At 45.9% G+C, this 23,020-nt stretch overlaps 12 protein-coding genes across 12 annotated transcripts; 8 read left to right on the top strand and 4 right to left on the bottom strand.

Annotated features, from left to right (window-relative positions):
* Positions 1 to 35: 35 nt before the first annotated feature.
* Positions 36 to 2,099, top strand: RTK1 (putative serine/threonine protein kinase RTK1; the record flags this gene model as incomplete). Its single annotated transcript, XM_037285186.1, has 1 exon — positions 36 to 2,099. One exon carries the CDS (start codon positions 36 to 38, stop codon positions 2,097 to 2,099), a length of 2,064 nt encoding a protein of 687 aa, XP_037141082.1.
* A 190-nt stretch (positions 2,100 to 2,289) lies between these two features.
* PRS5 (ribose phosphate diphosphokinase subunit PRS5) lies at positions 2,290 to 3,651 on the bottom strand (the record flags this gene model as incomplete). The annotated part of the gene is made up of 1 exon (XM_037285185.1): positions 2,290 to 3,651. The coding sequence occupies one exon, from the start codon at positions 3,649 to 3,651 to the stop codon at positions 2,290 to 2,292; it is 1,362 nt and encodes a 453-aa protein (XP_037141081.1).
* Positions 3,652 to 4,117: 466 nt separating this feature from the next.
* APM4 (Apm4p) lies at positions 4,118 to 5,542 on the top strand (the record flags this gene model as incomplete). Its single annotated transcript, XM_037285184.1, has 1 exon — positions 4,118 to 5,542. The coding sequence occupies one exon, from the start codon at positions 4,118 to 4,120 to the stop codon at positions 5,540 to 5,542; it is 1,425 nt and encodes a 474-aa protein (XP_037141080.1).
* A 128-nt stretch (positions 5,543 to 5,670) lies between these two features.
* MRX9 (Mrx9p) lies at positions 5,671 to 6,828 on the top strand (the record flags this gene model as incomplete). The annotated part of the gene is made up of 1 exon (XM_037285183.1): positions 5,671 to 6,828. One exon carries the CDS (start codon positions 5,671 to 5,673, stop codon positions 6,826 to 6,828), a length of 1,158 nt encoding a protein of 385 aa, XP_037141079.1.
* A 413-nt stretch (positions 6,829 to 7,241) lies between these two features.
* Positions 7,242 to 9,620, top strand: MPS1 (serine/threonine/tyrosine protein kinase MPS1; the record flags this gene model as incomplete). The annotated part of the gene is made up of 1 exon (XM_037285182.1): positions 7,242 to 9,620. The coding sequence occupies one exon, from the start codon at positions 7,242 to 7,244 to the stop codon at positions 9,618 to 9,620; it is 2,379 nt and encodes a 792-aa protein (XP_037141078.1).
* Positions 9,621 to 9,744: 124 nt separating this feature from the next.
* ARP2 (actin-related protein 2) lies at positions 9,745 to 10,758 on the bottom strand (the record flags this gene model as incomplete). The annotated part of the gene is made up of 1 exon (XM_037285181.1): positions 9,745 to 10,758. The coding sequence occupies one exon, from the start codon at positions 10,756 to 10,758 to the stop codon at positions 9,745 to 9,747; it is 1,014 nt and encodes a 337-aa protein (XP_037141077.1).
* Positions 10,759 to 11,164: 406 nt separating this feature from the next.
* PRP9 (SF3a splicing factor complex subunit PRP9) lies at positions 11,165 to 12,760 on the bottom strand (the record flags this gene model as incomplete). The annotated part of the gene is made up of 1 exon (XM_037285180.1): positions 11,165 to 12,760. The coding sequence occupies one exon, from the start codon at positions 12,758 to 12,760 to the stop codon at positions 11,165 to 11,167; it is 1,596 nt and encodes a 531-aa protein (XP_037141076.1).
* A 166-nt stretch (positions 12,761 to 12,926) lies between these two features.
* On the bottom strand, positions 12,927 to 15,947 carry DBP10 (ATP-dependent RNA helicase DBP10; the record flags this gene model as incomplete). The annotated part of the gene is made up of 1 exon (XM_037285179.1): positions 12,927 to 15,947. The coding sequence occupies one exon, from the start codon at positions 15,945 to 15,947 to the stop codon at positions 12,927 to 12,929; it is 3,021 nt and encodes a 1,006-aa protein (XP_037141075.1).
* Positions 15,948 to 16,029: 82 nt separating this feature from the next.
* On the top strand, positions 16,030 to 17,265 carry SLM3 (tRNA-5-taurinomethyluridine 2-sulfurtransferase; the record flags this gene model as incomplete). The annotated part of the gene is made up of 1 exon (XM_037285178.1): positions 16,030 to 17,265. One exon carries the CDS (start codon positions 16,030 to 16,032, stop codon positions 17,263 to 17,265), a length of 1,236 nt encoding a protein of 411 aa, XP_037141074.1.
* A 165-nt stretch (positions 17,266 to 17,430) lies between these two features.
* Positions 17,431 to 18,525, top strand: MET22 (3'(2'),5'-bisphosphate nucleotidase; the record flags this gene model as incomplete). Its single annotated transcript, XM_037285177.1, has 1 exon — positions 17,431 to 18,525. The coding sequence occupies one exon, from the start codon at positions 17,431 to 17,433 to the stop codon at positions 18,523 to 18,525; it is 1,095 nt and encodes a 364-aa protein (XP_037141073.1).
* Positions 18,526 to 18,938: 413 nt separating this feature from the next.
* Positions 18,939 to 21,566, top strand: GPR1 (Gpr1p; the record flags this gene model as incomplete). The annotated part of the gene is made up of 1 exon (XM_037285176.1): positions 18,939 to 21,566. The coding sequence occupies one exon, from the start codon at positions 18,939 to 18,941 to the stop codon at positions 21,564 to 21,566; it is 2,628 nt and encodes an 875-aa protein (XP_037141072.1).
* A 192-nt stretch (positions 21,567 to 21,758) lies between these two features.
* On the top strand, positions 21,759 to 22,868 carry INP54 (phosphoinositide 5-phosphatase INP54; the record flags this gene model as incomplete). Its single annotated transcript, XM_037285175.1, has 1 exon — positions 21,759 to 22,868. The coding sequence occupies one exon, from the start codon at positions 21,759 to 21,761 to the stop codon at positions 22,866 to 22,868; it is 1,110 nt and encodes a 369-aa protein (XP_037141071.1).
* Between the last annotated feature and the right edge of the window lie 152 nt (positions 22,869 to 23,020).

Below are 23,020 nucleotides of genomic sequence, written 5' to 3'. Positions count from 1 at the left end.
CCTGTACTTTACCATCGGAAGGTTAATCAAGAGCCATGGTAATGCCATCGCATGATTCCGACCTAGATAAATTAGTTCCGCATGACAGCGGTAATTCGCAACACTCCAATGCTTCGGGTAGCTCAATTCCATCAGTATTTGCAAAAAGCAAGTTGATCGGACTAGGCAAGTTGTTTGGCGGTAATAAGCTGGATCATAAGCAGAATGCTGGTCACTCTGCTCAAGAAAAAGTCTTTGATAGAGAACAGCTAAGTAGTGGCCGCGAGTTCCTGGGCCATTTGCTCTCTCCGAAGATGTCTAATTCGTCAACAGGTTCACATGGAAAGACACAGTCGCCAACGCGACTACAGGAGCAAGCAAAAGTCAACAATTTTGGAGGAAACAACTCTGATAGTACTAATGGCAGCAGTGCTTACAGTGCTTCTGGTGATCCCACCTTAATTGCTGTGGCTAATCCTTCATCTCATCATTTCCATAATCCTCTGAATTATATCACTTTGAGCCCGTCATCATCGTCTGAATTAGCTCACATGCATCCGGTAGAGATCCTGCAGAAACAGATCGAAGATCAACAAAAACTCAGCAGATCGAGAAACACCAGTTCTTCGAGTGTACCAAAGCTGTCTACTAAAAAGAGTGGCGAACACAGAGATAAGACTAAGAAACCGCTGAGACTGAAAAGGTTCTTTAAGAAGTTGCACGACGACGCGATTGCATACACTAAAACGAAACTTGAGGAAGAGCAAAAACTGGAGAAAGACTTAGAAGACCTCTCTGTGTCATCATCGCATGGAGTGTACGTAAGAACAGATGAATCTCAAACAACCCATAAGACAATTTTCCAAACTGATAATGCCAAGGAGCTCATCGATAAATATGGAATACCGGGCAGAAAACTGGGCGAAGGTTCCTCAGGTTCTGTTTCTGTTGTGGAGCGGACCGACGGCAAGATGTTTGCTGTTAAGATGTTTAGACTTCGCAATACGAAATCGAAGCAAAATCAGTTAGCATTTTCGAAGAAAGTAACCGCAGAGTTTTGTATTGGCTCAACTTTACATCACCCGAATATCATCGAGACGTTGGATATGTTACAGGAGGGCAGGACATACTTAGTGGTTATGGAATACGTCCCGTATGATTTCTTCACATTAGTCATGAGCGGCATGATGACAAAACTCGAGATCGCTTGTTATTTCAAGCAAATCTGCAGTGGTGTCCACTATTTACATTCCGTGGGATTGGCCCACCGTGATTTGAAGCTGGACAACTGCGTGGTAACTTCGCAAGGTGTCTTGAAACTTATTGATTTCGGTAGCGCGGTGGTTTTCCAATATCCCTATGAACCAGATATTGTGCAAGCAAAGGGAATCGTAGGCTCCGACCCATACTTGGCTCCCGAGCTCCTCGTACGGGTCTCGTATGATCCAAGGCCAGTTGACGTATGGTCGATTGCGATTACTTTCTATTGTATGTCTTTGAGAAGATTTCCATGGAAAGCGCCGCGCACAAATTACACTTCTTTTAGGTTATTTTGCGAGGAGGCTGACGATCCAAGAGATACTACAAAAGGACCGTTCTACATATTGAAGTTATTACCTCGATCATCAAGGAAAGTTATTGGTCAAATGCTCAAAATTAACCCCAAAGAGCGTATTTTAATGGATGATGTAATGAAAGATGAATGGGTACAATCGATAAACGCATGTGAACCTGATCAAGATGGAAATGTTTCGCCTCCGACAGATCATGAACATCATCTGATAACAGAGGATGAGCTGAACAGAAAAGTCGCGGAAGAGGCCAAGATGGCTCAAGAGAAAGAAACAGCTGAACAAGAAGGAAAGGCCAAGCATACACAGGGACATGGGCATTCTCATGTCCATTCGCATTGTTCTCACAGTCATCACCGTGGTCAGTGTCATAAGCACCATCACAAGCATTCTCATGATGTAAATCGGCAATCACAAAATCATTCGTCTCAGCCATCGATTGATCAGACTGAGTCACGCGAGGACAATAAAGAACATGAGCATACTGATTTGAACACTTTGGTAGACGTCGCCGATGAAGGAAGACGAAACGGACAAATTCCTTCATAAACGTCTTGGACAAATTAATGAAAGCCTCTCTTATTTAAACGTGCTTGTAGTAGGTCAGATGGATGTATTTTTTTACCGAAGAACAAAAAACAGCTAACTCTAAGTAGGTGATTTATAAAACTAGTCATTCTCTGGTATTGTCCATTATGTTGTCTTGACTTTTAGTCTTGCTTGCCAAAGAACTCTGGATTCACCATCCATGTTCAAACAGCATGGATATGGATTCACCATTATGGATTCTTCTAATAGCCTCTGCGAAAACTCGTGAAACATCCATAATATCGACATTGCCCTTTCCTAAGTATTCAATTGTGTCTTGCTGCGGTACAGAGTTGGAAACTATCAGTTTGTCGATGCAGCTCTGGCTGATCCTGCTCAAAGCGTCTCCGGAAAAGATTCCATGGGTGAGCAGAGCATAGACTTTGGTAGCGCCTTGATCTTTCAATAGTTTAGCAGCTCTAGTGATAGTGTAAGAAGTATCCACCAGATCATCCACTATGATACAGACTTTATTTCTGACATCGCCGACCAGCATTGTGGTTTGAACGTACTTCGAGTTGGATGGTGAAGGTTGCATTTCCGCTGCATTCAGCGTAGTCAACAAAGGTTTGGATGACATCGGCAAACCCGTTGTCGTAGGTGGTCCTTTCAGGAGCTGTGACCTCCGCTCTTTATGGATCAGAGCAAAAGATAGCTTGAGTGCGTCAGCAATTGCCGTGGCTCTCTTGGCACCACCAGCATCGGGCGAGACGATCACTGCCTCTTTATAGTTCGGGATGCGATGCTGGATATAATTTTGAGCGATTGGCTGGCAGTACAGGTTGTCCACTGGTATATCGAAGAAACCTTGGAACTGTGGGTCGTGTAAATCCATGGTGATGACGTGATCGGCGCCGGCAGTCGTTAGCAGGTTGGCGATCAGCGTACCAGCCTGAGCGACCCATAGTTTGTAGCCCGCGTTCTGCGCATTGAAAAGCTCGCCCGCGTCAGCGTTAGCAGAGCCAACTTCTTTACCGCCTGGGATCATTGGAATACGGGAAGATGACGCGGATTTCTTCAAGTTTGTTCCCGATCCGCTGCTGTGCAAATTCATCTTGGGCGCCGTAGCCCGTATAGCGCTCTCCAGACTCTTGAACGGACTATCTTCGCCAGGCCTGTGGGTCATCAAAGTAGAAGATAGCGGCGCTTCGCCCACTTTTCCGTCCAAACTCTGCGATTTCGAGATCAGAGGCGCTCCTTTTGCAGTGTAAGGAATATCTGGCTGTCTCGAGTAGCAAAAGTACGGCATCACGGCTGTCACTCGAGATGCTGACGCCGTTTTGCACGCACTGATAAGAATCAATAGCTCCATAAAACAGTCATTTACATGGCCACAGCCGCTTTGTATAACATACACGTCTTTTTCACGTACTGACTCATTCACACTTATGCTAGTCTCACCATTAGAGAACTTACCAAGCTGCACACTAGAAGGATGGATTCCCAGGTTCTCGCAAATCATTTTAACCAGTTCTGGATGGGATCCCCCACCAAAAATCACAATGTCACCCATTGGCCAATATCTACACGATTTACACCGGCAATCTACTCGATCTGTCTTTTCTTTGAACAGTTATTACCTGTATACCTGCAAATTTTTTTTAACTACCATGCGCTATACCACTAACTGGCGACACAAATCAAGATTCTGGCGCAACCGAGTCGTCTTGATGCCTTTCGATCAACTCTCTTGTCTGCTGCCAGTCATATATAAGCAACCTCTCGCGACACCCGGTTTAATTTAAGACAGGACGGCTCTCCAGTCGTCGCGAGAGCATAATTCGCAAGATACAACCAAGATGCAGCAAGCAGCCCATTATAAAAGAGCTGCTTTCTGAGCTGAAAGATTTTGCAGCTTTTATCAATTTCTGTCATATCCGTCTTTAATTTCTGACGTCGCTTTTATAGCCTAAAGGCTTAAATGAAAAACTCCTAAAGTGCCAAGAGATAGACAAGGCGTGTGAAGCTTGAAGGATTTGATGATAAGTGCAGTGCTGATATTCTCGTCCCGTGGTGAACTCATTGTTGCTAAAATTCTGAAAAGCTCGCTGAAAAGATCTATCTCTGACGTCTTCCGCATACAGGTGATCAACAATCTAGATGTCAGGTCGCCGATTCTCACCCTAGGGTCAACTACCTTCCACCATATAAGATCAAGCGGTAGCGATAGTCTGTGGCTGGTGGCGGTGAGCAGAACCAATGCAAACAGCGGAGCCATTTGGGAATTCCTGTACAAGCTCAATGCGATTATGGACGTTTACGGGCTGATAAGAGAAGAAACGTTGAAGGAGGAGTTTATGGTTTGTTACGAAATGCTTGATATTGTTCTAGGGGAAGGAGGTATTCCTGTCGATACGGAAGTGAATTCTGTGATAGGCAAGATGTCGGCGAAGCCGACGAAACAGCTGAACGGGAACTCGCTCGACAGACCTGAGTTGTTGTCATCTTCTGGTGACTCGCCGGCGCTGTCGATGCCCAGATTTCTCACTCGCAGCAACCGATCGATGTCGCAGGACCTGGGGCTGAACTATCCGTCCAGCTTCCCGTGGAGGCCGCATGGAATCAAATACAAGAAAAACGAAGTTCTGTTAAACGTGAACGAGAAAATAAGCATCCTGGTTTCGCGAGATGGGTCGATACTCAAATCGCACGTTGACGGCACGATCGACCTGACGACGCATCTGAGCGGAATGCCGATATGTCAGTTCGGGTTGAACGACTCGCTCAGCGTCGACTTTGGCGACGAGCCGGCGTTTGGAAGCGAAGACTTCGCGAACGAGAAGGCTATCCCCAAGGCAGCCGCGGGTCGAGTGCTGCTGGAAGACTGCAAGTTCCACCAGTGCGTTTCGCTGGACAAGTTCAATCGCGATCGCGTGATCAAGTTTGTGCCTCCCGATGGCACCATGGAACTCATGAAATACTGCGTTCGACATAACCTGAACCTTCCCTTCAAGGTGACGCCGAACGTCACGAATTTCGGCCGCGGCAACACTCTGGACTACAGGGTCACGCTGAAGTCGCTCTTCCCCAGTAAACTGTCCGCCAGGGACGTCTCGCTGCGTATCCCCGTGCCACCAGGAACAGTGGATTGCGAGATTAGTGTCTCCAACGGCAAATGCAAGTTTGTGCCGGAAGAGAACGCAATGATATGGAAATTCAGCAAGTACACGGGTCTGACCGAAAACACTCTCAGCGCGATCACTGTCCCGACTAGCGATACGACACAGTTGACCATCCAGCAGTGGCCGAGACCCCCGATGTCGCTTGACTTCTCGATCGTGATGTTTAGCAACTCAGGTCTTGTGGTAAGGTACTTCAGGGTCTCGGATAAGGAGGAAAAGTACAGGACAGTAAAGTGGATCAAGTACATATCCAATTCAGGGTCATACGAGGTTAGATACTAGCAGCTGAACGTGTAAATAGGTCTAAGCAGGCAGTTTAGCTATAGTATCCATATACACGTGATTATCGAATCAAGGTATCAGTAAGCTTCAAAGGTCGCATGTAAGGGACCTTTGGCTATCTCATCGTTATGCAGACACTTGCGACACGGTCTGTCATGTATCCAGCTTTGCGAGTGAAGTTTGACTCTAGGATAGTGCTCAGTAACATCAGAAGCTATGGTCTCAGAAGACTTTTGCCTGTCCAGCACTTTGGAACAGCTAACTTATCTGCGAAGCGAAACAGCTTGGCGGAAAGACAGGTGGTATCGAGTTCCAGATTTCCACGGATCCCATCATATTCCAACAATGTATCGATGCTTCACATAGGTCTCGCTCGTAAGAGATTCTTCCACAACACCAGCTCCAGAGAGATATTCTTTTCTTTCAAGGGCGGTAGACCTCTCTATAAGATCTACCGGATATCGCCAGTGATGCTGTTCTTCGCTGGAGTGGGATTTTTTGTGCTAGCGTTCGCCGTCATACCGATTGTCTTCACCTTCTTTCTTCCATTATTCATAGGCACTGTGGTGGTATTTCAGTTCAACAAATGGAGACGCAATGTTATGCTTCGAGAGATCATTGGAAGCCTAAAGAGGAGTACGATGCATGTCAAATATAAGACGGTAAGAGCATTGCATATCAAGGGTCTGGAAAATGTGTTGAAAGTGGAACAACAGAGTTCTGAGTCTCTTAAAGATGTACTGAAGCGGTTTAATGTCGCTTTAGAGTCGCAAATCGATCGTTCCTCCGTTGCGGATGCGGACCGCCTATCGGGCTTCATAAATGATCGCTTGCTGGAGGCGGTTGAGAACGACGAGAAGGGTGTGAGGAGCTTCTTTCTCGGAAACGACGTCAACAGTTGGGTTAGTGATAATTACGAACTGGAACTCGATACAAAGCAGATCAAGACCAACGGCCGAGTGTTGGGCGACGATGTGCTGATCGTCCTTACTTTCCCATTGTACTTGAAATCGACGAGTCACGGACGGAAACAGCTGGCAAATGTGTCACTTGTGATATCCCACAAGTCACCGGAGGGTGCATTAAATGCCCCTTTCCCGTTCCAGCTCCTGTCCATGAACAATGAGGAGTGCCAAATGGTGCTATCGATTCGACCACTCAGCGTCTTATCCACAAGACAGTTCATTTTGACCTCGCCCGGGCGTTCCGGCGACTGGTACTCGAAGTACGAAGTCAGACAAACTCCCGATAACCACACAGAGTACACAATACGTCGCAACGAGTGAGTCAAGCGACCAGCCTGACATGATGAATTTTTGCAAGTTTTGCGGTGCCCGTCAATGGAACTTTCACTGCACTTATCGCAGAACAAACTACATAAAAGACACAAAAATCGTCGAATGAAGGTGGGCTGTTGGGATACAAGTATCAGTGGACCTTCGAGAACCGATTTAAGACAGTTTGAGCAACCTCTCCAGCTTTTATGGGTCTTCACGTGATTACTTCAGGTTTGGTCGTTTTGTGCTTCTTAGCAAGGTGAAGACGTAAACAATCTGCGCAACTCATTGATAAACAAAAGGTTATTGAACAATTAGGATACTCCTGTCTTAGAGGCGTTCTATCAGTGGGATTTGAAGATCTGGTTATCTGCTCTTATAGTGCAACAAAGCTTGGTCTATGTATACGCGGGCGATATAGCATGATGCCGAATTATTCTAGCATTTATCCTCCTACTATGGAACGAAGTAAGCTGCGAGGTAGCTATAAAGATGACTCAGATGACGAGAAAATTACGGCCCCCCCGAAACTAAGTGATTTTGGTACTGCGTTGGTTATGGACAAGGAGAATATAGCTCCATCTGGAACATTTCAAAGTAAACGACCACTTCATGACAGTTTAAAAGATGCAAAACAACGGCTGGGATCTACGAGCACGGAATATTTCTCAGGCAACACGAACCAGACTTCCTTTAGTCAGACATATGTTTCGGCACATTCGGGAGAACCGTCGCAGTCTACCATATTTGCCCAGTCCAGACTGAATCAGCAGCCGAGTATGACCACTATGAACGCAGATGAGGTTGGATTGCCGGTTACCGATTTAGATAGCAGCTTCAGAAAGATCAAGAGTATGCAGCAAAGCATGAGAGAGGAGCTTACTACGAGGCACGCGCAGAGAAGAAGTCGCCGATTCTTGAATGGTACTAGAGCCGGTATTCTAGGACCAGCTAAGCGAGCTCCATCTACGAGTGGTGCAGAGGTATCGGACCTCAGTTTGGAGAATATATCTGCAGCAGTGCCACGAACTAATCCGGAGCCTGAGGAACGTCGCTTTTCCACTGAGAAGCTTCGACTGGAAGACGCGACAAGAGAAAAGCAGTTTTTAAAAGGAAAAGACGAGAATCTGATTGATTTCGGTGATATGAACCCTGTACAATATATGAAATTGCATAAATTACCAAGTAGTGAACTCCCGAGGATTTCTAGGCTGTATTTCGAGCGGCAAAGACGGCAAACTCATCAATTGGCTCTGCAGAAAAATTTTGCTTCACGGGAGGCACTTGTTAACCAAGGGTTACGATCGCTCTCCTCGATCGCCAGTCTCGGTAGTGAGAATAAAAAAGATAGTCCAGCTCCGCTAGCATACCCAAGACGCAAACTATCAGACACGGCAATTTCCTCAGCGTCGAAAACCAACTTCCAAACTTCAATATTTTCACCTGAAAAAAATTCACCGAAGGATGCTGCAGCTGCTTTGCAGTCTAGACGTGCCAGGACGGCAACAAATCGTGATGAAGAACCACACAAGGCGTATGCTCATCGTGCATTCAATACCCTTAACCACACAAAAAGAGAAGCACTTGCTAACATAGATATAAACAGGAGCGTTCAGGAACAGCTACAACAGCCCAAGCGACTTAAACCAGTTATTGATTTGGTAAAACCCAGTTTACCCGAATCGGAATTACATGCTAATAGGGAGGAACTTATTAACAAAGAACCCAGTAAAGTTCGGGCCACTAAGCGCGTCGAGATACTCGAACCGAATCCCAATCAAAGCCAGGCAAGGAGAAATGTTGTAAAAGTTAACGACGTTGAATATGAAAAAGTGGAACTCCTTGGTCGTGGAGGCTCTTCGAAAGTCTACAAGGTGCGAGATTCCGGTAATAGGATATATGCACTAAAAAGAGTGGTCTTTGATGAATTTGATGATACCAGTGTGGACGGCTTTAAGGGAGAGATTGAGCTACTAAAGAAATTAGAGAATGAGAAAAGAGTTGTCCAGCTTATAGATCACGAAATGGAGCACGGTGTTTTGTATTTGGTAATGGAGTGTGGAGACCACGATTTATCACAGGTTTTAAATCAAAGAAATGGGATGCCCTTGGACATGGAGTTTGTTCGATACCATGCTAGGGAAATGCTGCGATGCGTCAAGGTGGTGCATGATTCTGGGATAGTTCATTCAGATCTAAAGCCAGCCAATTTCGTTTTTGTTAAGGGAATCTTGAAAATCATTGATTTTGGAATAGCTAACGCAGTCCCAGATCATACAGTCAATATCTATCGGGAGAATCAAATAGGTACACCAAACTACATGGCTCCTGAAGCGCTGGTTGCAATGAACTATACTCAAGGTGAAAGCAAGTTACAACAGCAAAACAGATGGAAAGTTGGGAAGCCTTCGGACATATGGTCATGTGGATGCATAATCTACCAGATGATATATGGAAGGCCACCATATGGCGGGTTTCAAGGTCAAAACCGACTGCTGGCGATCATGAATCCTGACGTGAAAATAATGTTCTCAGATCGTACATCCAAAGATGAAGCCATACCTCGTTCTGCCCTAGACGCAATGAAATCATGCTTGTTAAGAAACCCTGATAAGAGGTCAAGTGTTGATGAGCTATTAGAAAGCAACTTTTTGAAACCTGTAATGGTGACACCTTTCTTTATCAGAGATCTGATAAAAAATGCCGTCAAGTACGGTGCGGATCAGAAGGATGTATCAAAAGAAAAGGTGGAAGAGCTCGCAGATGATGTTTTAAATAGGCTAGCTGATTTTAGACTCTAGGCCTACTCTGAAAACAAACCCTTTTACTTAACAATTTACTTGAATCGTCTGTCATGTTGTCTTTCAACGTTATTCTACAAAACATCTTGTGCTTTTATCGCAGTTTTCCGATTCGTATATGATTCTATCTAGGACCAAATTTTGCCATAGCTGCAGGACCACTTTCTTCCCATTCCTGCTTGCTTAGCCACATATGATCTTTATCAGCCATGATATTTGCCAACACGGCGCCTCCGATGAACACCATGTGTTTCCTTCTAGGTGGATCCTCGATTCTAACCTTGAACTTATCGAGCCTGGATGCATCGTTGTGTAGCACTCTCGTATACCACAGCTGTTTCAATTCTTTCTCCAGTCTGGAAGGTAATCCCGGGTACATACTAGAGCCACCCGAAAGCACGATTGCCCTGTACAAAGAGCTTCTGACATCCACATCTGCGGCTTGAATTGTGTTGAATAGCATTTCTCCAATACCAGGCTGCTCGACATCAACAAGATTGGGTTGGAATAAGCACTCAGGTGCTTCAAATCTCTCCTGTCCGACCTTGATGTCTCTCCCGTCTGGTAATTCATATTTCTCGACCAATGTAGTTGTCTCCCTGGCCAATTTCGTATCTAGATCCAAGTCATATGAGACATAGCACAGTTTTTCCTTTATTTGACGTACAGTTTCGAAGTCAGCACTTCTATTGAAGTTGTACCCGCGGCGCGACAGAAGGTCGATCAAATGCCTTGTGACATCTCTACCAGCTACGTCAAGCCGTCTAGTCAAATGGTTCAGGACGACCGACTCATAAACTGGTACAATGTGCGTCACACCGTCACCGGAGTCCACAACAACTCCAGATGACAACCCTTGCGCATATAACGCTAAAACGGCCTGAATCGCCACGTAAACCCCGCCAAACTCGTATTTCTCAAACATGACTTCACACATCTTTTCTCTATTTTTCACAGGGTTCATTGGTGGCTCTGTCAGCAACACCTTGCCGTTGGAAGTCGTTGCCAATTTCATCTGATCGAAAAATGCATAATCCCAAAGTAACTCCATATCTGTCCAGTTCTTGATTATACCATTCTCCATGGGATACGAGATCTGCAAATACGAACGCACTTCGCTGGCTTCATCACCGATCATGATATCTTTCAATGGAGTCGAAACATTAGCTCTTTCTTCTGCTCTCAGAATTGGTCTGCCCACAATTGAAGGAAACGTGTAATCTGGGAAGTTCTCGCCGGCACGGCCGATCTTTACGAATCCAGTACCTTGGTCAAGCACTGCATGGATACGATTAATGACAGGTTAGTTCATGATTTTTCAGAATTTCGAGAAAAAAAGACAGAAAAGCAGATTGAACATACCAATCGGGCTGTGAGGATCCATTTGCGTTATCTGGAGCTCAATATGAGACTATTCGATTGATTTAAATACTGAGAGTTCATACTATTACGTCTATCTTAGGCCCCTTTTCGAGGCTCTTGAAAAATCGGCCTCTATACCGTTTGAAAGTCACGTGCAAGCAGTATTATCGAACAGCTTTTAACTAGACAAGGCCTTGTTTCTTCAATTCTTGGTATACCTTCTCCGAGAGGACGTTGCCCTCCTGGTCCTCGACCTCCAGCTCGATTTTGGCTTGCTGGGGAGTGTCTTCTCGGCGTGGGGAGGCCTGCCGGTGAGCAGCAGACTTTTGCCATAGTTCCTGGGCTTCTTTGATACTGGTGATGCCCTTGAAGGCTAGTGACGGCTCTATTCCGAGGCACTTCAGATGGAATGTATGCGTGGGCTCAAGGAAATGCTTCTCGAACGTTCTGCGGCCCTTGTACGTTTGATTTGCGCATATTTCGCACGAGTAGGTTACATCGAGACCTTGCAGCTTGTATAGCCAGTGTGGCATCGGTAGGCCGTCTGGTCCTAGGGGCAGGTCGAAGGAGCCGCTGGTCGGCGCATGTTTATTCGCATCGCGGCCGCTTTTTAGATCGTCGGTCTTGTCGTCTTGCTCCTGTTCGTCGGTTGCGTATTCAGACGCTTGGTATTCCTGATGTAACTTAGACATCTCCTGCATTCGCTCTTCGGCTGTGAAGGCGAGTTTTCTCTCTGTCAGTTCTTTTGTTCTCATGAACTGTCTCTTGAGTAGAACCAGGTATGCATGGACTTTGTATTCGGCCAACAAGCCTTTGCTGCGCTTGCTGAGGTTCTTCTTGTGGGCTTTACCGCTTTGATGGCTGTCGAACACGGTTCTCAACTTGAACCACTTACAGCATGCGACGCAGTAGCATCCCTTCTGTTCGTGTTCCAGGGCATTGCTCAGATATTTGCTAAACGCAGATTGCATTTTTCTGTCGAGTAGGGTGTGGTTGATGAGCACATTAGCCCTTTTGAAGAAATTCTCCAGATAACTGCTGAGATCGATTAGGTAAGCCGTGTATCTCTCGTTTTTCCTGTCCATTGGCGGATAGAGTAAGTACTTAGCATCGTCGAGAAACAGTTCCAGTGTTCCGTAGTACTCTAGTAGGGAGCAATTCGTGTCGCGAATCACGCTAAACCATCTTGAATGAAACCTTTCCAGGCTCAGTATTTCACCATACTGCTCCTCCCGGTCGAACACATCATTCACATTCAAGTCTTGCGCATTTCTCGACAGAATTGTTGTCGGATGGGCCTTGGCAGTCGATGCCGAAAACATGGCGTAACCTGATCTCTTGTCTCGAAGCTGGAATCGAGGAGGCGTAGCCTCCTCATTGAACCTTGCCTTGATTTCATCGAGATTATGTCGAAACGTCTCAAATGTTGCATCGTCGTCTTCTAACGAGTTTGTATTGACAGGACCAGCAAGATCGCTCAAACTTTTCAATCTTTTCAGAGACTCTTCCAGCAAGATATTAATCTCATTTTGCTGCACCACAATCTGCTTCCTGCTTCTTCTCAATCTGTTCCGTTTGTATATCCTGTTTGCTTTGGACGCATTCTCCGTATATTGATTCAATGGTTCATTGTCGATGGAGGCCTTATTCTCCAGGTAGGAGTAAAAAATCTCTGGATTTCTTTCGAATCTTGAGGAGATCGATTCTTCGATGATCTCCAAGTCTTCCAATTGGGCTCGACGGCTTTCTAAAGTATCCATAATGGAGCCCTTCTGCATCGACGATGGCTTTGAGTTTTCACGTCGTCTACTTTATGACATATTTTGGGCTGAAAGACCATTAACGAGGAAGAAACATAAAATAGTCCAGTGAACTGTCTAGGACCATATTCATGCAAGTAATCCTTGATTAATATACAAATTTGCTACACAAACTGGCAAGCTCTCAAAATTTCCTTTTCTTTGAAGGACGAGCATTTTTGGCCTTTCTCTTCTCCTTGGTCTGTCTCTGCTTTCTGATTTGCGATGCAGACTGCAGCTCGTTTCTCGCTCCACCCTGGTTATTGTAACCTTTAACTCTGGTGCCTCTCTCCAAGGCCTCCTTGACTTTCTTCTTTTGCTTCTCGTAATCGTCTCTATGCTTATCGGGCAGTTTAGGAGCTTTGATTTGCTTGTGTTTGAATTTCCCATGTATCCTACGTTGGCCGTCCGCTGGATTACTTTGAGCTGGGTTCTTTAGCAGGTTCATAGCTGCCGGTGACTCTTTAGCGCCAACTTTGATCGGTTGCAGGTTACGTGCCTTCGACCATTCAGCAAATTTGCCGGACCTGAAAGATGCAGGTATTTTTTGACCGCTTTCTCCCGTAATGTACTTCTTATTATCTGCGCCTTGGGCATTAATGTATTTCTTCTTCTTCTTGTCCCATTTCACTGTGGCTGTCTGCTTGTGCACTTGGACTTTGTCATCGCCATTTATGTCGTACGCAGCATGCGCAGCATCGGTAGTGAAGCCACTTGTCAATTGTAGCTCGTTGTCTTGCTGGCCTCCTCGTGGTGCAAAATGGCTTAAGAAGAAGTTTGGGTCTCTGAAGCTCTTCGGCATTTTGCGACCCAATTCTTGTTCTTGCAACACTTTGTCCGCATCTTCGAAGCTTTGCAAAACCTCTTCGGAGACCGTGTTGGTGCTTATTCCACTGTGATCGTCCAGAATCTCGTCTTGGAGACCGTGAGACATACCGGCGGCTTTCTCCATCTCTGACAGTTCTCTGCGTCTACGAGCCTTTTCCTGAATAGGTGCCACTTGAGTTCTTCTTTTCTTCATCAGCATCGAGGTTTCGTCGTCAGCGTTCCTTGCAAATTCAAACACAGTTTCCTTGTTTCTCCTGCCCTGCAATTTTGCCAGGAAATCGATCTTTTCCTTCTCCAGATTCTTGCCGAATCTCACATTCTGCTCGTCCCAACCGGCGCTTATCAGCTGCTTACTTCTTTTCACAGACTCAGCGGAAGCCGCGGTTCTGGTTCTCAAATATAGCTTTTCTGCTCTTTTAGCCACTCCCTTCAGAGTCTCCAGCTCGAAGTCAGACATTAAATTCTTGTGAAGGTCTCCCATACTTTCGAGATCCAATCTCGGACAAGATCCAAGCACCAGTCTGTTCGTGTAAGAGATACTTGGCTGTTGGAAAAGTATCTCATCTTTACCTTGTTCGATCCACTTCTTCTTTAAAGCATCTGCTGCCGTCTCATACATTTCAGTGGTCAAAACTTTCCTACCCAAAAACAACTCCAACTCCAGCAGATAGGGCAATTCCGACTCGGAAACAATTGAGTATGCCCAACCTCTGTTACCTGCTCTTGCCGTTCTACCAACACGATGAACAAAAATCTTCGAGGAAGACGGTAGCGTATAGTTAACGACATTAGCCAACATTGGAATATCGACACCTCTGGCAGCGACGTCGGTCACTACAAGGATCGAGGTCAGGCCGGCCCGGAAATTGTACAACTGACGATTACGAGCGCGCTGATCTAAAGTACCATAGATGTAAGAAACCAAGTAGCCACATTTTTTCAGCAGGTTGGCAATATACTCCACATGGTGCCTTGTGGGAACAAATAGAATTGTAGATTTTTCGGATGGCAGCTCGTTGGCCGCCGGCATCCTGACTTTTTTGAACTTTCCCTTTTTACCTTTAGCATGCTTTCTCTTTCCCTGTTCCCTATCCGAATCATCGTCACTGTCATTATCCTGCGAACGGCTCTTCAGCAGTTTTATCTGCTCTTCTGTCGCTAGCGGAATCTTGATAATTTCTTGTAGTAGGTACAGCAAGTTAGCCTCTCTTTCGTCGTGTTTCGTGGTAAGGAAAAGCATCTCTAGGTTTTCCGATATCTTAGTCTCAGCATCCAAACGAACAAGGACTGGGTTTGTCAGACCCGCCTTGGCAAAGTCTACCAATGAATTAGGTAAAGTAGCGGAGAAAAGAAGGGTTTGACGATTGGCAGGCAAAGCCGCCAACAACTCATTCAATTGCTCTTCGAAACCCATCTCGAATAATCTATCACTTTCGTCAAAGACCGCATACTCAACACTTTTCAAATCCAAGTTCATTTCTACCTTCAGATGTAAGAATCTACCGGGCGTAGCGACGATCACATCTGGGTTGGACATCATCATACCAAACTGATCTTCCAACGAATCACCACCCGTCAACAAAACACTACGCAAGTCAGTGCCCCTCGAGAAATCCTTGAAAACTCTGTGTGTTTGCATCGCCAACTCTCTCGAGGGCGAAAGGATAACTGCACGAGCGCCAACTTTACTGGAATGGCATTTCAATTTTTCAATCATGGGCAAGATAAATGCTGCGGTCTTACCAGAACCAGTACGAGCCATACCAACAATATCCCTGCTTTGCAAAATGAGAGGAATTGTCTTACGTTGAATTGGAGTGGGCTGATGAAAGCCTTTTCTGCTTATGTTGCTCAACACTAGTTTTGAAAACCCAAAGCTAGGGAAACTGCCTTTCTTGTGCTTCTTTGTGTCCATCGCTGTGGTGGAAAAGTACTCATTAACATCGTCTGGGTCATCGTCCCCCTCCCCATCCGACATTTCGAGTTTTGGCATGGTTTTCATCTTATCTGTGGATTTTTTCGCCTGTATCTTAGGTTGATCCTCATCGTCGCTATACTCGATCACATCCTGCTCTTCGTAAGCATCTAAATCCTCACTCTCATCGTCATCACTATCGCTGGAATTGATTGCTATGTTATTCACAATATCGTACTCAATATCGGAACCGCTTTCTGCTCCTTCGTCACCGCTTAAAGCCGATTCGCCGACTGCTTTCCTCTTCAATGATCCTTTCATACCCATTGAGATTGGAATACGAATGATGAAGCCAGATACAACACCCTGATGGCTTGAGCTTAGTCTCTTAGAATATTGCAATTTTTCAATCTTCAAGCTCATCGCGATAATTTTTCAGCTTGGCATAGAAAATTTTAGCTTAGACAGTGAACAGGTTTAATGGAACTGCTGAAATGGCTCAGCGATGTTTTCCCAGTGGGCCAAGCTAGTGGCAGCAAGAAGGTTGCCAGGATACAGACCGCAAGTTTTGCCAGGGAAATTTGATAACGTTATCATCGCTATGTCATCCGGGGTGGACTCGTCCGTTGCGGCAGCGATATTTGCTGATCAGTACCCGAACGCTCGAGGAATTTACATGCAGAACTGGTCCAAATCGCAGTCTCTGACTGATCCAAGCAAAGAGGCCTGCTACGAGAGAGATTGGAAGGATGTTGTGAGAACTGCAGAGCATCTAGCTATCCCAGTCGATAAGGTCAACTTTGAGCAGGAGTACTGGATAGACGTATTTGAGCCGATGTTGGACAGCTACAGCAGGGGCTGGACCCCAAATCCAGACGTCTCGTGCAACAAGTTCGTCAAGTTCGGTAAGTTGCGGCACCATCTGAATGCAAAATACGGGAAGGGGAACTACTGGCTGGTAACGGGACACTACGCCCGGGCATTAGACTGCGAGTGGGACAATGAGACGCACCTTCTGCGAAGTTACTACTTGCAAAAGGATCAAAGCTATTATCTGTCCCTCATCCCGCCGTCTTTTCTTCCCAGAGTGCTGTTTCCGATGGGACACCTAACAAAACCTGAAGTGAGACAGCTTGCCAAGGACATCGGCCTACCGTCGGCTGCGAAACCCGACTCCCAGGGGATATGCTTTGTCAACAATTCACAACATGGGAAGTTCAAGAATTTCCTGCAGCATTACCTGCCGGAGTCCAAGGGCCACATTGTGACTGTCGATGAAGCTACGGGAAAGAAACGAACATGGGGCGAGCATGGCGGGCTCTGGTCTTACACGATTGGCCAAAAAATAGGGTTTTCCATGCCACAGGGAGATCCCAGATATGCGGGCGCATGGTACGTGAGTGATAAACTGCAAGATACAAACGAGCTTGTCATTGTTCGAGGTTCCAACCATCCCGCGCTGTACAAGAAAGCTCTTGATGTTCAAAATTTCACCATACAGGGACTCAAGCAAGCCAAGATTAAGGCTGAGATTGCCGCTGCAGCCATGAGCGGGACATTGACAATGCAGTACAGATCTCTGCAAGAACCAATTCCCGTACTGGCAACCGAGCTGCCCGACAACAAGCTGCTACATGTAGAACTGGTCGAAAAACAGAGAGCGATGGCTCCAGGCCAAAACTGCTGCCTATATCTGGGCGACAGGATACTTGGCAGCGGAACGATAAGCAAAGTCGAGTAAATATAGTGGCCATCTCTTGTGAATAGTATACAGCAAATAACACGTGATATTGTGAGCTCGTTAAAGGACCGTCAAGACACTACATGAACTCGAGGTTTAAAGGAACCATGGCCTCCTGATGTTCTCCTGAGACTACTTTCACTTCCAAGAACCGTCAGCAGATCGATGGGTTACGAGAAAGAGCTTTTTGTGGCCACTCAGGCGGTGTTAAAGGCGTCCTTTTTGACACTGAGAATCCAGTCGAAGGTGATTGCGCATAGGGACACTTCAACGATCACGAAGAGCGACAAATCACCTGTGACTATTGGCGATTATGCTGCGCAAAGTATCATAATCAATGCTATAAAGGCTAATTTCCCTGAGGACAAGATCGTTGGCGAAGAGACATCGGAAGGTCTGGAAGACGCCTTTGTTTCTGAGATCCTGAACGAGATACGGGAGAATGATCAGGTCTTCGAGAACGAGTACCCTGGCCAGCAGGCTAGCAGAGTTTTGGCCAACGAGATTTTCCCTTTGAAGACCATCCGGGACGTGAGAACCGTGATCGACTTTGGAGACTACGAAGGCGGCGACAAAGGAAGAGTGTGGTGTCTCGATCCGATCGACGGCACCAAGGGCTTCTTGAGGGGCGAACAGTTTGCAGTGTGTCTTGCGCTGATCGTCGATGGCGCGACGCAGCTGGGGGTCATTGGATGCCCAAATCTGTCGCTGGGCCAGTATGGTGGTGAGGATCTGCCCGGCTACGAGCGCTTTGGCTACGTGTTTCGTGCCGCCAGGGGCCAGGGCACTTCCTTCGCTCCTGCTGCGTCGCTCACGACCGCAGCAGAAGCCCACTGGACCAGGATCCACGCAAGAAAGCTGGATTCCACGAACGAGATGGTCTCTCTCGAGGGCGCCGAGAGATCGCACTCTTCGCACGAGGAGCAGTCTGTCATCAAAAACCGACTAGGAATCCGGAAGTCGCTACATCTCGATTCGCAGGTGAAATACTGTATGCTGGCCTTGGGTCTCGGAGACGTCTACCTGCGTCTGCCTGTCAGAATGGACTACCAGGAGAAGATCTGGGACCACGCCGCTGGGAACGTCATAGTTGAGGAAGCAGGCGGCGTCCACTCCGATTCGCTAGACAACGTCCCGTTGAATTTCGGTCGCGGCAGAACACTGCACACAAAGGGCGTTATAGCATCGAGCGGTCCGCCGGAATTGCACAGACTGATCCTCTCGGCATCTGGCGAGGTTCTGAGGTCCAGAGACCGCTGAATTAGGTCCAGCTTGGCCTCTCAGTTAGAATCTCTGTATAGCGTTTGGGGTCACCCGGCCTAAGCTGCTAAATTTCAGTTAGTTAACGTCTTAATTAAACTAAAGATCGTCTTCTAAGGCTTACCATTATGCTTTAACTTTGGAGAAAGTGCGAGTGGCAAGCACCCTTAGTCAGCTCTAAGATAGCTAGCTATTTAAAGGCTACAAGATAATTGGCCTTGGCTTGAGATTTTGAACGGTTTAAGATAAATTCTTTAGTAAAGATTAAAAGAACATATCAGACGATACATTACACACACTGGTTCTGTGCTGGTCCTGGTAAGACGGAAGGGATCAGCAAAGGTTTAATGTAAAAGGAGACATTAATAGGTTGATTTTTCATTGCATTCAGCAGTTATAAACGAGGAAAGCCAATGTCTCAGTTCAACTCTACGAGTGGTATTGTGCCGATGATTGGGAAGATCCACAACAGGGTCGAAGTGCCAAAACAGCTGTTACACCGCAATACGACGACGGTGAATCAGAAACTTGGTCTTCCCGGGATGTTTTCAACGTTTGTGGCGAGGGATCTACGGAATATGAGGATTTTAGCTCTTACGGCTTCGTCTGCGTCTATAGTGGCGTGTGCCGTTTCAATCTTCTTCCTAGTTAACATAGACAGGAGGAGAAGAGTATTCAGACATGATTTGATTTTCTTTTTGATTATTTGCGACCTGGTGAAGGCACTAGTGCTGATGATTTATCCTTTAGTGATACTTGTGCGAAATTCAGTCTATGCGCAACCTGCGTTTTTCAATACGTTAGGCTGGTTTACGGCGTATTGCGTGGAAGGGGCTGATTTGGCCATTTTTTTCTTTGCAGTCCACTTTGCGCTGCTGATCTTCACACCGTCGTGGAAGTGGCGACGTAGAGGATCAGGCAAAATAGAGGGTGGCCTTTATTGTGTGCGGGCATACATATGGCCTATTACTGCACTGGTTCCCGTTCTTTTAGCCAGCTTGGCGTTCGTTAACTTCGAGTTAATAGATGTGAAGACATTAATGGAGCAGACGACGGTCGTTCTCGATAATGACAACTATCATTTCCGTGATTATGCAAGATTGGGGGGCTACAAGCCTTACAGTGCATGGTGCTACCTTCCACCATACCCGCTTTGGTACAAGCTAGTGCTAAGTTGGGGACCCAGATACTTCCTGATCATATTTATCTTGGTCCTTTACATTTCGATTTATGTGTTTGTTAAACGGGAGAGTAATAAAATTAAGAGGCAATTATTTGACTTCAAAGAAATATCTGGAGAAAGAGAAGCAGCGAAAGCGACTACCAAGAGAGAGTTCATAAGATTGCAATGTAACAGATTCTTTTACAAACCAATGAAACGTTTCCTCATGAATGTCGTTGGGTTCCTGTCGTTTAGTGTTGAAGATACCTCAAGTTCGTCTAGAGGATTGGGAAGCATGTATTCAGGATCTTTCTACACTACTGATAACAGCACTTCTTCTGATCAAGTTCCTGATAAAGTATCTTTTGACTTCCCAGCCCAGGGGAATCACAAGCCGCAGCTCTCTCCTGATTGTGAAATATCGAATGACACCGCAGGGAAGAAGGACAGCTTGGGTCTCCCAGGTAGGATGGGCACAGTCGGCGATATTGAGTCCCGACAGCAAGTCGGAGACGGTACTAACGGCTGCGAAAGTCGGAATGGGTCTTTTATAGAACAATTGGAGCCCACCTACGCTCATGTGCCACAAGGCAAAAGGAGCTCCTTCAGTGCGCAATCTCGCCCTCCGGCTCGCACATACCTCTCACCAATGCAATCATTATGTGCGCCGCAACGCAGAGAGGCGGAACAAAACGATCAAGCTGAGGTAAATTACTCAGGTCAAAATTATCAACCTCCAACTGCTAATGTGAAGGATGTTCAGGCATCTTTTCAGAAGCAGACTTACGCAGCAATGAAAAGACGAAGAGTTCAAATTCAGAAAAACTTGAGGTCGATCTTCATCTACCCATTCTCCTATATCGCCATTTGGATCTTTCCTCTCATTGTGGATATCACACAGTACAACTACGAAATAGTCCATGGACCAATAGTTTGGTTAGTTTACATCGCCACTATAGCACAACCTCTGAATGGACTGGTAGATACTTTAGTGTTTGTCTACAGGGAAAAGCCATGGAAATGCTCCTGGAGGGTTGTTCAAACAAAAGAACTATTGGATGCTTACTCCCTCAAAGGGGGATTTAGCGAAAAAGACATTGCCGAGCTCTATCATAGTGACTTAGGAAAGAAAGGCTGGTACTACTGCAGCAGATTTGACAAATATAGTTGCTGGAAGCATAAACCACAAAGGTGGAAGCGGGCTGCTTGGTATATCCACCGGTTTTTTCGCGGTTTTATTAGGAATGATTACAATTTTGAAGATCATTGCGATGAACTTGCTTCACTTCACAATGGTTCAGTTGCAGAAGCACACCCTCCAGGTCCCAATGTCCTGAAAAGCCCATATGATCAACGCGAGAGACAAATCTCGTTTCCCTCGGACTCTACAGCTGCTTCGGCACCGTTTGCGCAACCCAACCGAAATGCAGAATCTAACGATCACGTCGAAGTATCTTCCTTCTGGAGGCTCGTTCATCTATTTCCCATGTTACACGGCATTGATTTAGATGAACTTAGCCAAGAATTACGCCGCAGACCCGATGATAACGACTTTATCCTTCCAGGACTCAAACAAGCTCTTAATAAGAACTCCGCTGGCGGTCCTAAGAACTTGGATGAGTTGGCAAAACCTAACTTCAAGCCGGGATACAGCGTGGACAGGAATGCAAAAGCAGTTGAGAACGGAGAAGATAAGTCGTCTGCCCAGGCTCAGCCAAATTATGCAAATTTCACCATGAGTGCAAATTTAGACTTTAGCGACGTCGTCAGAGGACAGTCACCGGGTGCTGCAGAGAAAGATGACAAAAAGAGCGATGCTGGCTCAAGCGAAGGAGATGAGATGGGAATGCTGGCATTTTTGAACGATATCCCGCACTAATTAATCAAGCAAAGTACAGGCCGTAAAGCTACTGTATATTTAATGAAAAACTGTAACAATTTGAACTTTACCACATTATCCTAGCCTATTTTCTGTTTCCGCCCGTGTCAGGCGTTCTTAAGAGACAAATCCTTAGATTCTTGACCTAACAGAGGTATGTTGTAGCTTTCGATGCACAAAAGCTGAATAGAAATGTCTAGTAGATGGAAAGTCTATGTCACGACGCTCAATTGCGCCAAGAAGTTCCCCTTCGACAGTGGAAATGACATATCTGAAATATTGCGAGAGGTATTACCAGAATCATTTGAACACGATATCTACGCCTTAGGGTTTCAGGAGTTGATGAGCACATGGGAAGCTTCATTTCCAAGCTTGACTACACCGTTATTTGAAGATGTTAGCAATGCTATTGCAACATACGTAAACGCACAGTCTTCGGTTAGGAAATTTCGTTTGGTTGGTAGGGCGATAACCGGTGCTGTTGGACTTGTCGTCCTGGCAGATGAAAGATTCAAGATTGAAAAGGTGACAACTAGTATTTTTAGGTGTGGGCTATTTAATTCCAGCTTGAAAGGTGCAGCTTCCATTTGCTGCGGCTTAGCAGCGCCAAACGACGTTCAGGATACATTTACCTTCATCTGCAGCCATCTTAGCGCTAATGAGGGTGTCAAAAATGCAGAATTGAGGGTCAGTAATTACGAATGTATCATGAGTGCTTGTGCCACTGACCTCAGAATGACTTCCTTCAGGAACTCCCATATTTTCTACTTTGGGGATCTGAACTTCCGAGTTAAAGGCTGGCAAGATATGGCTACTGACTACTCAAATGCCCAGGTGCTCAATAATCTTCTGAAGGATCACGATGAATTGAACAAGCTACGAGAAAGCAATCTAGTGTTCCAAGGGTTCGACGAGTCACCAATAAGCTTCCCACCAACTTACAAATATCTAATTTCAACACAGAACACATTTGATACCAGAAAAACACCATCGTGGTGCGATAGAGTCTTATTCAGACGCTACCTGCCCGAAAGCTTCAAAATCCGCTCCTACAGGTCGGTCGACAGAACTTCGCCCTTACGGTTTACTGATCATCAAGGAGTTGTGCTGGATATCGAAGTGCCATCTAATTTCTCAGCTTCTCCGTTGGATATACCAGCCTCAATAATCCCTGCTCATCAACTCTTGATTGGAGACGTTATGGACACTGCAATCGGCTACGTCGGCTGGGGCATCGCCAAGAAGCTACATTATTGGGTTGCGATCATCCTTGGCCTAATGATAATTTACAACTTTATCTGATCTAATGTAGACAAATCTTATTTAGCGAAAGCGCTGGTTAGTTTTCATCGCTCTTCGAGCGCTTCTTTATAGTGCAGATCAAACTAACGCTTCTACTGTTACTAGCATATCTACCTAGAAAGGTGGCGGAAAACGACACTTTAGGCTTACTG

This window comes from Torulaspora globosa, chromosome 7 (assembly GCF_014133895.1).
Source record: "Torulaspora globosa chromosome 7, complete sequence".
Lineage (NCBI taxonomy): Eukaryota > Fungi > Ascomycota > Saccharomycetes > Saccharomycetales > Saccharomycetaceae > Torulaspora > Torulaspora globosa.
The sequence above is the reverse complement of the archived record's forward strand: the minus strand, read 5'-3'. Positions and strand labels throughout refer to the sequence as shown.